Source organism: Erigeron canadensis, chromosome 7 (assembly GCF_010389155.1).
Source record: "Erigeron canadensis isolate Cc75 chromosome 7, C_canadensis_v1, whole genome shotgun sequence".
In the NCBI taxonomy this organism is placed as follows: domain Eukaryota; kingdom Viridiplantae; phylum Streptophyta; class Magnoliopsida; order Asterales; family Asteraceae; genus Erigeron; species Erigeron canadensis.
In genome coordinates this window covers 34296436-34309049 of record NC_057767.1, presented here as the reverse complement: position 1 = coordinate 34309049, position 12614 = coordinate 34296436, and the positions used below count along the sequence as shown (strand labels likewise).

The following is a 12614-nucleotide window of genomic DNA, read 5'->3' as shown; positions in this document are numbered from 1 at the left end:
TTTAAATTTTGCTTGAAATTTCGTGCAATGATTAGACGTCTAATATACGTTTTCTTAACCGGGTTAGCGTTAGAGAGCTCACTCGAAGTAGAAATGCTTATTTCAAATACCTAATGGAGGGAAACGTCTTACTAATCCGCCTGAGAGCACGACGATTAACAGGGTAAACTCTGCCCTCTCAGACTTGAACCCGTGTATAGCTAGGGTCAGAGCCAGTAGGGGAACTGACGGGTGCTCAACCCCTACTAACCTTCCGTGCTTTCCATTGCAAGGCTAACTCATAGCCGAATAGTACAAAGGTCTTTTCGAACAGAGTCACCCCAATCTATATACGTTTGCTTTCTAGCCATGGGAGTGCAAGTAAAATCTTTACATTGGGCTCATAAAAGTAAACCATCATAATAACATTCTACATTACTAACATTATATTAAAATGGTTATGTCTTTTACATTGTATTGTATATAACAATTGGGAAAAATATATAGTTGAGCCCCCCTTAACAATAAATCCTCACTCTGCCTCTAGTATACTCAAGTAAGCCCTAATAGAAGGATTATCTATATCTTAAAGTTGGTAGAATGATGATTCGAACCTGAGACCTATAGGTTATTAGGGAAACATCAAATCACTACACCATCTCATCATTGATGTTTTAGTTTCTAGCTCCGGGAATAGTTTTAGCTTTCAAGTATAGTTTCGAAAATTTTTAATTTTAAACTTTGCTCTTTTTAAGGCAATAGACAAAGTATGGGAACATCATCGCTATTGACGTAGGCTACGCATAGGTTGTATAGTCATGGGGTTTAATTTGTGAAGTGATAGCAGGTTGTATGATAGTTTACTAGTAAGGTAATGTTGGACCATTTTACCGACCGCCAACTTTATGTAACGTCACAATTTTGGTTTTAGATAAGCCAAATATTTATCAAACGCAAACACTAGAAGGCTTTTGGTTCATGGATGATTTGAAGAGATTTTAAAAGATAATTGAAATCTCATAAATTTCTATGTCTGTTTGGCTTAAAAGAGAGATTTCTTATGATTATGAAATAAGAAATGGTATTTGTGTTAACTTCCATGAGACTTCTTACAAGTTAGGACTGAAACGGAATGAATTCAAATTTTAAGAGTGATATATGATATATCCATTAGGGCATTAGAAAATTAAGAAAAAGTAATAATATTTTTGGTGAACCAAAATTTAATGATGAAAATAAAAAATAAAAAAGACAAACTATCATTATTTATTTATTTTTTTACGGTGATATCTGAAAACATTGATAATAATATAATATGTAATCATATAAGATCCTACTATGAATCAATTATGAGTTGATAATGTGATCAATTGCGAGTTTGATTAGCACGAATCCTTTAAAGTTATAATCACCTTTATTTCAATTTTATAGGTAAAATTGAGAATCTTAACTCTTGAATTAAAATCAAAAGTTAAAATTCAATGATCAAGTTTGAATCATAACATTTGATTTCAATTCAAAGGTTAAAGTTGGTTCAACTGTGATTTTAATTTTAAAGGATTCATCAGTTTAATAATATGATATGGATCAATAAGTATTGTAATTGAGACTTTGAGAGTGTCGAATATTTAAGTTTGCAACTATGGTTTTGTAACAAATTCATGAAAAACATGAAAAACTTTTTTGATTGATGTCATTGATAAACAACGTTCGTTTTGCATAAACATGATCCGTTTCCTACAATCACTTATATCTATACTCCCTTATAAAGCATTTTGAAGTTTTATTTATGGTATGTTTTAAAAAATTAAGCATTTTTTTTCTTCCAAAAAACCCCTTTCACTATATATATGGTTCTCAAAATGGTCTTCCGTACACTACAACACTAAATTACCGTATCTACCCTTATAACAAATTGTCACTCCTAAAACAAAATTTCGCCGTAACGTGCTAGTATTATGCTCGTTATATAGTTATATGGATCAGAGTTATATATGCCTAAAAATCAATCTAAAATCTAAAAAATTTGATACGTGGATTTTATTAATTTTCTTTTCAAATCTTGCCCCCTGATTTTTCATATGTCATCATCTTATGATTAGATTAATTTTTAGGCATACAAATTAGGTTGATTTATCATTTTCTTTTTGGATGTACTAGTCAAAATCAAAAGCATTTATCTCAGAATTTTACGCACAAAATCATAGTTCAATCCGTGGTTTGTTAGTTGTCTCGTTAGTTTCATTTAGATTGAACGTGGCAACGTCTTATTATCATTTTCTTGACACTGAATATATAAATCACATTATAAATTAGTAAGCTGAAGTAATTAGGGACCGCATTCAAGACAACCAATGTTTCTCTCTTAAATTCTCTCATATCTTCATAAATATGTGCCATTTAATAAAACAAACCATTTTTTTTCTTTAAACTTTCTCTCTTTGAAAAATCAAAAATAGATTTCTTCTTTATTCATTAATTTAAACATCTTCATCTAATATAACTATAATACCTTTAATTAAATAATTTACAGTATAGATCCATCAACACTTAAAATAACTACAATATCACCTTTAACATCAATTATTTTTACATTCACCACCATCGTCGCCCCCATCACCGTCCCTAGTGTCGTCACCACCACCGTCACCACTATCACTACCCCACAACCGTCGCATTGCGCGGACATAAGTCTAGTTTCACCCAAAATAAACGAAGTATTGTGACCTTTACTTCTTTTGTATTTTACTTCTATATCATTTTTTTTCAATACTCATATTATTCTTACTGTCATATATACTTAGATTTAAAATACTTAGTCGGAAAAAGTTATATTAGGAACCCAAAAATAGCAGGAATCTTTGGAAACCTTATTTAACTTAAAAATAATTTACTATATGATTACTTATTCATGTTCATATGACTATATAATTGCAAATTGCTTACAAATGTTCATATAACTATCTATATACATTTGATCATTAACAATCTCATGAAAACGTTAATTTACAAAATATTTGCATACACATGATCGACCTACGTACATGTGATCACAACACCATTCGTGCACATGTGATCATAGAATTTATGTCTTAAAAAACTGTATAATAGATGATAATCAATGTCTCTCAAATTGTTACGTTAATTTAATTTTTAACATTATTAGCCCTAAAGTAAGTATTCAAGTTCCGTTGTTGTTTATATATCGACAATTTCTTGTATAAGGATATTCCAACCCCTCACCACACATATTAAGCTCGCTCATCTACACACAATCGAGGATGCATCACTGTGAAACATCTATGAAGAAAATGCATCATGACTACTATAACAATTCTATAAAAAAAAAATATGTACAACGTCCTAGTAGCAATATTAATTTGCTGACTATTGACTAACATAAATCTGAATTAACGATAAGATCGCACATAAGCTAAAGTGCACATATAAATTACAAATTTACATTGTCTATCTTGCTCTAATTTTATTTTTTATTTTTTAAGAAAATAGCCTAAATAACCAAAAACCATCTTCAATATACAAAAATACCCAACTTTATTCGAATCACAAATAATACCCATAAAATCGCAAGACCGCAAGGAAGAGATGCAGATCGCAAGCGCTGCGATCCGCAAGCAATGTTTGCGATCCGCAAACAGTCCTTGCGATTTTGACTTATGGATAAAAAAATTTGTGAGATTTTCTTGTACTTGTTAATATAGCAAGCAGATTTTCGTATACTTTTTTGACTTATGAATTTACTAACAACCTTTCACCATGGTATTGGTTTAGTTTATAGTAATACATATTAATGTTTGTTTAAACTAGTTTGAACTCATTTCGAGTTTCTACTAATCATTTTTACTTTAAATTTTATTGAAATGTTACATAAAAAGGTATAATAGTAAAATTCATAAAAATAAAAATAAAATTAGAGTTAAGTGTCAGAACGGTTCGTGTGGTTTTTCAATTTTCATATCGATAACAATCAGTATCCCTTCATGCTTTTAACAAGTACAAGAAAATCTCACAAAAAATCTATGGTGAAAAGTTGTTGGTAAATTCATAAGTAAAAAAAAAATACACAAAAATCTTATTGCTATCTTAACAAGTACAAGAAAATCTCACAAAAAATCTTATCTTTAAGTCAAAAAAGTCAAAATCGCTTGCAGATTGCAAGCACTGCTTGCGGATCGCATCGCAAGTCCCTTGCGATCCGCATTTCCTCCTTGCGGTCTTGCGATTTTATGGGTATTTTTTGTGAATTCGAAAAAAGTTGGGTATTTTCGTATATTGAAGATGGTTTTTGGTTATTTAGTTTTTTTTTTTTTTTTTCAAACGGTTCGTGAGTTTAGCAATGGTTGTGTACTATTGATTGAACATATACATTAGACAATGATATCTTTATAGGGGTCAAAATCATCACATGGTGAATGCATCTAGTTAAAACATGCACACACAACACACACATATATTTAATATGATCTTTCTGTAACTTAATAAAATGTTTAGAATGTTTTTTAAAGAAAGCAATCCTAGTATATTTGCCATTTTCGGCCACTTAAAATGATTATGTTTGAAAATCAGCACGTGGTGAATGTATCTCTACTAAAATCACTTATTAAATTGGAAAACCAACTCCGTTATTCACCAAACGATTGCATGAAAAGTGATGTTTGTGTTAATTTTTGTTCAAGTGTTCACTCATGTATCTTGAGACGATTACGATATTTGATTTGGAAAAAAAAAAAAATATGAACATTTTGAGTAAAGTTCTGAATTCTGAAAAACGATTACAGTACGTGAATACCCTTCAATATTGTAAAAATGATATTATATTATTATTGCAACAAAATTACCAGAGTACTTAGTTACACACGTATATTTGATGAGACTAACTCACCAATCATATCATGAGGTTGCAAAATATGGGTTACAATTAAGTGCCCAACTGCCTCCTAAAAAGCTATTTGGTGGGAACACTATCCAGGTTCGAATTCCTACAAAAACATATTCAATCAACCAAGGTTTCTTGAGTCTCATTGTCAGACAACGTTACAGGGTTGCTAACTTGAGAGGAAAAATTCTTTTACGGGACTAAAGAGTTCCTCGACATTTACCTTTTTTAAATCTGGTACTATTAATCAAAGATGAGTGTAAGGTTGGTATCGCCCGTATCATTTTCAGTTACCCACGATATCGTTTTGGTACTATTAGTGTTAGTCATAATTTTCGTCTTAAGATGGATTGCAATACAACCTTTTTTTTTAATCAAAATCATGCCATCCATCAAAAATAAATAATTTGATTAGAATTCGCTTCTTAAATATGAAACAAGTCAAATCGTGTTTTATTTTGGTCAAATTGCTTCGACCAAATGAAGATTCGACCAACACAAGTAGCGTCAAAAGACTTATGGTTTCTTGATTAATTGTAACAAGCTGTACTCCTTCGTGACAAACGTTTTAAGTTTTAACCCATGTTATCTTAGTATCTTGTGTGTGTGTGATTTTTTTCTTGTGTAAGTATTATTTTTCTCATCTTATGGGATCCATTTTATGATATCACACAAAACATCCAAATATCATTTACGGGTCCTATGTTTATTAGGCTTTTATAATAACCGTATCATACTCCTAGCACAAATGTCACGTGGAGCCAGGCGTGGAAGATTTCGGAGAAAGTGGTCCTGTGTTTAATTCTACTTCAACACCGATCAATAAAAACGACTTTTTATTAGTACAATGGTAATAGACATGCATCATAAAAGTGATAATTAGGGGCTTATAAGAGGCTACCCAATCGAACCCGCTCATCCCCAAAGACTAGTCTCTGTTAGCGCTACATCAGCAAAAAAACACTTTAAGGACTAATCCTCCCAAAATGCACCCAATGGACTCATCCACCAAAAACTAGTCTTGGACCCCCAATTATTTAATTCTACCAATTTATCCAAACTTTACACTTTTAACCCTCTAAAATTATAACAAACAAAAACATACACAAATAAAAAACACTTTATTCACACATAGAAAAATTACACAATTTATTTATAAAATAAACATTACAGTACTTGATACATCGCACAATTTATTTAAAAATAAAGCAATAACACGCATAAAACATTACACCATTTATTTCTTCATCACATAAACTGCTTTAGCTCTTATGATAAAATGGTTCAAGGTGATGACTGCAGAAGCTAGTTGTTGCACAACAACTTGAATCTTCTTGATCCCCTGCAAATACATAAAGTATTGACTCTCAAGATCGGTACAATACTCAGTTTGTAAATAATCAATTTGTTCTTGACACCATTGCTTCTTCACATTTAGTTTTTCACCAATTGCAACAAACTCGTCTTTGAACATTTCGTGGTCGAATATATCAGCCATGATACTGTCATCCACTTGATCGACAGTCATTGGTGGTTTTCGGTTAGGGGGTCTTGATGAAGAAGTCATTTAGATGTTTGTGATTTTATCAGAAATGTTTGATCAAAGAGGCCAGTATTTATAGGTAAACTAAATGACGCTCCCCCAACGTCAAAAAGCAAAATCCAACGTTCGAATTCAAAATATTTACGCTTCTAGTCCCTCAAACGGCCAAAATTTCAAAAATATATCTAGTCCCTGGACGGCTAGTTGGATTGTGATTCTATAAATACCAAGCCATAGCACAATTCAGTTTTATTTTTTTACAAACTCACTCACTCTTTCTAAGTAAATGACGTCCTTATCATCAAAAAAGAATGTTCACCGACCTCGTCTGACAAAAAATGAGATGAAAACAAGAATCATGGTTGATATCAAAGAGGACACCCTCCTTCAAACTGAGATCTCTGGGGTCATCGATTACCTACAAGAGAAAAGGTGACAATGCGAGCAGCAGGTTGAGGCATTACAAGCACCAGGCCGCAAGGTCTCCAAACACGAAAAGACATATTCATTATTTATGCAGGATGAGAGCAAGACGGTCATGAGGGTGGTCGATGATGTTTTTTAAGCCGGTCACACGTTGGGTGACCAATGCACTTGGGCCGAATCGTACCATGACAACTGCGGAGAAGACAAATCAACGTGGGAAGTCAAATGCCCCCAACACGACAAGTGGTGGCTAAACGAATATGCTAATCGTGGCTTCGGAAAGATGTCAGTCAAAGATGATGACGAGTAACCGAAACGTTATTATGTATTTCGTGATTTAATCATGTAATTTGTTCTTTAATTATGTCTTTTAATCATGTAATGTCGTTTGATAATAAAATGTGTTTGATTTTTACAAAAAAGTAGCCGTTAAAGGGACTAAATGTGACACTTCTAGGAACCAAATTGATACAAAGGTGACATTGAGGGACCTGTTTTGCCAATATTAAAAACTTGCAACTAGCCGTTGCATTCAAAAAAGAAAAAACAAAGTAATAATAATCAAGCAACGCTCTCGTCCCTGCAAGAACGAGCTAGCCGGACGAGTCCCACCCAACGGTGTGGACTCGTCCCTGTATGTCGAACGAGGCAATGGACGAACCATTGGCGAGCTTCTAACTCACCCCATGTTGCTTTATTACGACTTACGAGTGTTACATGATTTGCATTATGTCATTTGGTTATAAACCAGTCAATAAGGGGCCAAATAATGAGTTAGTTATTCATTGATCTAAAGTATGATTAATGGAAAATAATCATGTCAAAGTTTAAAAATTAAACTTTAGAATAAGAAAATTCCACAATAAAGCTATCTCTAATGCCACGGGCGTCTTTAGACGTCTTTTAACTATCACATCATTTTCTTAAAAACTCTTTAAATTTATCTCTAACTATACATATATCGTTACATATATTTATTTCATATACAAACATATAATAAATACTATAAATATGCTAAGGATATCTAAAAACAGGTTACAAATTCTCTAAAATTCAAGTAACTTTATAGTTTATAGGTAATGTTAAAAGAAGTTTAACCCTTTGAATCAAAATCAAGAATTAAGATTTAAAAATGATTTTTTTAATCTTAACTATTGATTTTAATCCGATGGCTATAATCTCATAACTTTACCTAACTTTAAAGGATGTCAATTCCTAAAAACATGTCATTAACCTTAGCTAGATGCTGAACAAGGTGCTAAAGAAGATATTTAAAGAATATCAAGTATTTAGCCATGATATACACAACATAATCCGATATTCTCATGAGTTTGTAACTTTTTTTTCATTATCTTAAAATGCTTATCTATATATATATATATATATAATATTATAGAGCAAAACATCTCTGTCTAACATTTTAAGTTTCAACATTTACTTTTTCAAAATGTTCTTCCTATCAATTATATATTTACTTAAAATAACTATATTACCCTTTCTCTATCCTTAAATCACAACCAATCATTTTTTTTTCTCTCCTCCATAAATTATTTTTTCAATTCCTTCAAAATCTTTTATCTAAAAAACCGTACGTCGATAAATTATAAAAACTATATGGGTGTTCTTAAAATCTCATACTTTTTCATTAGAGATGTCATTCGATATACTTTCGACAAATTTTTTAATCCGAAGGCGGAACCCGTAGGGCTAAGGGCGGAACCCGTCATATAGATCGCCCCATCACCGCCACTGCTGTCATTCCATCACCACCCCTATCACCGCCGCAACACGCGAATAGTATAATAAGATTTAAAACCTGGTCTAAAAACTTACAACACGTCTTACCAAAAAAAGTCGTCTAAAAAGAAGTTCAAAACAAAACACCAAAACTGAATCTTAAAAACCAACTTTTATATACAAAAAATTATAAAAGGACCAAAACTTATAATATACTCCCATGTTTTTATGTTTATTATTCTATCCACAAGGTTCTCACGTTACACTAATATAAATTAAAGGCAAAGGCCCTCACTCAGATCTATATGAGCATGCCAAAACCGCCTTTGTTTCACTCACATGGTACACGAGCATCCATTCAAAACCAACTCTTTACTAGACCTGTATATATCTGTTTCTATATCTATATCCATACACCATTATTCCCATCATCCCCACAAACAATTTAAGGTATGATTTCCCTCTTTATTTAAATCCCAGCAAAACCCTTGATTTTCTTGTTATGTTTCTGCTTAAAATATCATAAAAACCAAATCTTTTTGCAAGATCTAGGTCTTATTTGCTTGTTTGTTATGTACCCATGAAGTCTTTCTCATCAAGTTTAGATTTTTAAGAGAACCCATGTTTTAATAAGAAGAATTTGGTTGATTTTTTGTGTAATTTAAGTTGCCTTAGCTTTAAAATTTTAGAATTTCTTGCAAGATTTTTGTGTGTTTTGTTTTTCTAGGCTTTCGCGTACTCTGCGCATTATGGGATTGGGTATAGTTGTTGTGTTCTTTTAGGCTTATTCCTTGTGTGAAAGGTTTTTTTGTTTTTGTTAATTCAATGTAGAATTAAGGGAAAAGATAAGCAAATTTGTAGATTTTTAAGGGTGTTTTGATGTGTAATTTGGAAGTTATTATATGTTATTGGACTACTTGATACTTTTGCAATTAGATAGAAAGGAAAGGAACTGCCCACTGCCATCTTCCACGGTTCTGGGCCTCAATACCTCGAGTATGGAGGAGGTTAAGATATGGAATTAGATATGTAACAATTTATCTACCTTTGCAATTAGATATGTAACAAATTATCCTATATACTCGTAGATTTTTAAGGGTGTTTGTATGTTGTTTTGATTTTGTTTGAAATCGTAATATGGTAATAACTTATGCTGATGAGTTATGGTTATTTAAGGAAGTTTTCCATCGGTCCCAAAGTAAGCTGCAATAGTTACACTTTTTTTCAGCGTTGTGCTTTTGTCTGATGGACAATTGTGTATGGACGGAGGGAGTGATAGATAAAAGTGTCGTTATGGTATACCAATAATGCTGGTCTGTCCTTTGTTAACGATTTTTCCGGCTACCATCAAATTGATTATTTAAGCCTAAATAGTTGGATAAGCATAAGCAAAGAATTTTGGTAAGAATGGGACTAAAGAGTATTAATGCTAATAGATAATCAATTTTAAAACACACGTTTGAACGTCAATAGTTCAAGATAGGTTACGTAATGGAGACAGGTTTATAATTTCAAAACACGCGTTTGCTCTATTGTTGTTGTTAAAGGTCTTTGCTTTTTCTTTTTTATAGACATGGGAGACAAATCTCGGTTATTAGAAGAAGATAAAGGCATTTTAGAGAGTGTGTTGGGTCGTGAAGCCTGCAACTTTTTGATGTGGTCAGCTTCAAATAAGGTTCCTGACGAGTTTAGATCAAAAGTTGGCGACTTAGGGGTCAAAGAGAGTCTTCATAAAATTCTCGAGGGCTCTGACTGGAATTATGCCATTTTCTGGCAAGTTTCAAATACAAAATCAGGTAAGTCGGCTTTGATTTGGGGCGATGGTCATTATAAAGAGTCGAGGGATAGTGAAGTAGTTAATAAACAAGAAGAAAATATAAGGAAAAAGAGGGTTCTTCATAGGCTGCATTCGTGTTTTAAGGGACCCGGGGAAGGAAATCTTGCATCAAAGATGGATCTAATTTCTGATTTGGAGATGTTATATTTGACATCGATGTATTATCTCTTTCCATTTGATAAGCCTTCTAGTCCGTCTCAATCGTTTAATACAAGTCGATCCATATGGGCTTCTGATGTCAAAAGTTGTGAAGAACATTACCAATCCAGATCATTTTTAGCAAAATTGGCCCGGTTTCAGACACTTGTTTTTGTTCCAGTTAAAAGAGGAGTCTTGGAGGTTGCTTCTTTTAAGCCACTCACTGAAGACCAAAATTTTATGACAATGATAAAGACTTTGCTTAACGGTTGCCACCCAAAAGGCTTACCAAAAATCTTCGGACAGGAATTAAGTCTCGGCACTGGTGGCGGCGGTGGCGGTGTAAAATCTGGTCCAATTAGTATTAGCTTTTCCCCAAAAGTCGAAGAGGATATGGATTTTGGAGGTGATTCTTATGAAATGGGCCATGTTTTTGGTGGGAATTCATCAAATGGGCATAGGGTAGATGATAATAACGGGAGGTTATTTCCTCAAATGAACCATGGAGTACTGAATTCACAAGCAATAGTGTCAGCTCTTGATCAATCTAACCAAGATGATAGAAAGCCTAGAAAACGAGGTAGAAAGCCAGCAAACGGAAGAGAAGAACCGTTGAACCACGTGGAAGCCGAAAGACAAAGGCGTGAGAAGTTGAACCAACGGTTCTACGCATTACGAGCCGTGGTCCCAAATATTTCAAAAATGGATAAAGCGTCTCTTCTTGGTGATGCGATTTCTTACATAACCGACCTTCAGTCAAAAATTAGAATGTTGGAAGCCGAAAAAGAGGTTAATAGTACACCTGAGGTTGATTTTATGGCTAGACAAGATGATGCAGTTGTAAGAGCTAGCTGCCCGTTGGATGATCATCCTGTTGCACGGGTCATAAAAACGTTTAGGGAACATGAGTTGGTAATTCAAGACACAAATGTTTCAACTACAGAAGATGGGAAAGTGTTACATACATTTTCGTTTCAGGCTGCTGGTGGTGGGGCTGCAGAACAACTAAAGGAGAGGCTGGATTCAGCTTTTTTGGATTAATGCAGATGCTAAACTTGTAAGATAACATCTTACTAGATCTTGACATGGGATTTATTTTTGTTTTTTGTTCTATAAATAAACTACAGCCATCTTAGTTCTTAGTAGTTCTGTAGATCAATGTGTTATTTCTTGTAGAAATTTATTATAGAAGTTAATCGGGTTGTAGCCATTTTTTAAGAACCGATATGTTGAACTTAGGGAAGAATTTTATACTAATGTTCATGCTGATTTGGTAGTTTTGGATTGTCGTCTTGTGTGTATCCATTACGAAATCATTCGACAAATTTCTACGCAAGCAATTGTGGAACGATTCTGTTGAAATTTGGAATGATTTGTTGTGATTCAGATCGGAACGAACAGAGAAACAAATCGTGAAAAAATCTTAAATTTGGATGGAGGTATAGATGCAGATATTGTTTTGGTCTTTGTTCTGGTTTGGTTTCTCTTTTGCAAACCTATGTCAATTTTCCCCAAAAAGAAAGACCAAAAACGAGCAACTTTTTGTGGAGCCACATAGGTAGGGGTGCAGTAAATATGGACCACCGGTTGGGAACCCTACTCTACGACAACATGAACTCTAGAATTAGCCCAAAATGGGTTGAGGACCATGACTTCTTTTTAACAAAAAGACTATATAAGTAGAAAGGTTAAGAATTTAAATTAAACAATTATTTTACGAATTACGACAAATAAAATACGAGTAGCAAAAGTAAACAATACTTACTATAAGACAACTTTTCGAGTGCAAGTCATTGTCTTATGCTAGTCAAGACACGTGTATATTATGAAAAACGATTTTGTAGCCAAAAAGTATAAGCCTAGAAAACAAACAGCCAACCCTGGGTGTATATCCTCTACCTTTTTTTTTTAAATATTTTTTTATTTTATTGACTCTTTGTTGAAACTTCAAAAAAGTAAAATTCTCAATAAAGCATATGAAAGTAGTCAGATGCGGTACCATGTGGGGCAAAGGGGCCAATGTCGTTCTCGAAATTTAGATTTTGCTATGTATTTTT

The 12614-nt window shown here is 33.1% G+C and overlaps 1 protein-coding gene across 1 annotated transcript; it reads left to right on the top strand.

Annotated features, from left to right (window-relative positions):
* The first annotated feature begins 8881 nt into the window (after nt 1-8881).
* Nucleotides 8882-11833, top strand: LOC122607893 (transcription factor MTB3). Its single transcript, XM_043780965.1, has 2 exons — nt 8882-9032; nt 10154-11833. The coding sequence occupies exon 2, from the start codon at nt 10156-10158 to the stop codon at nt 11596-11598; it is 1443 nt and encodes a 480-aa protein (XP_043636900.1). The 5' UTR covers nt 8882-9032; nt 10154-10155; the 3' UTR covers nt 11599-11833.
* The last annotated feature ends 781 nt before the right edge of the window (nt 11834-12614 follow it).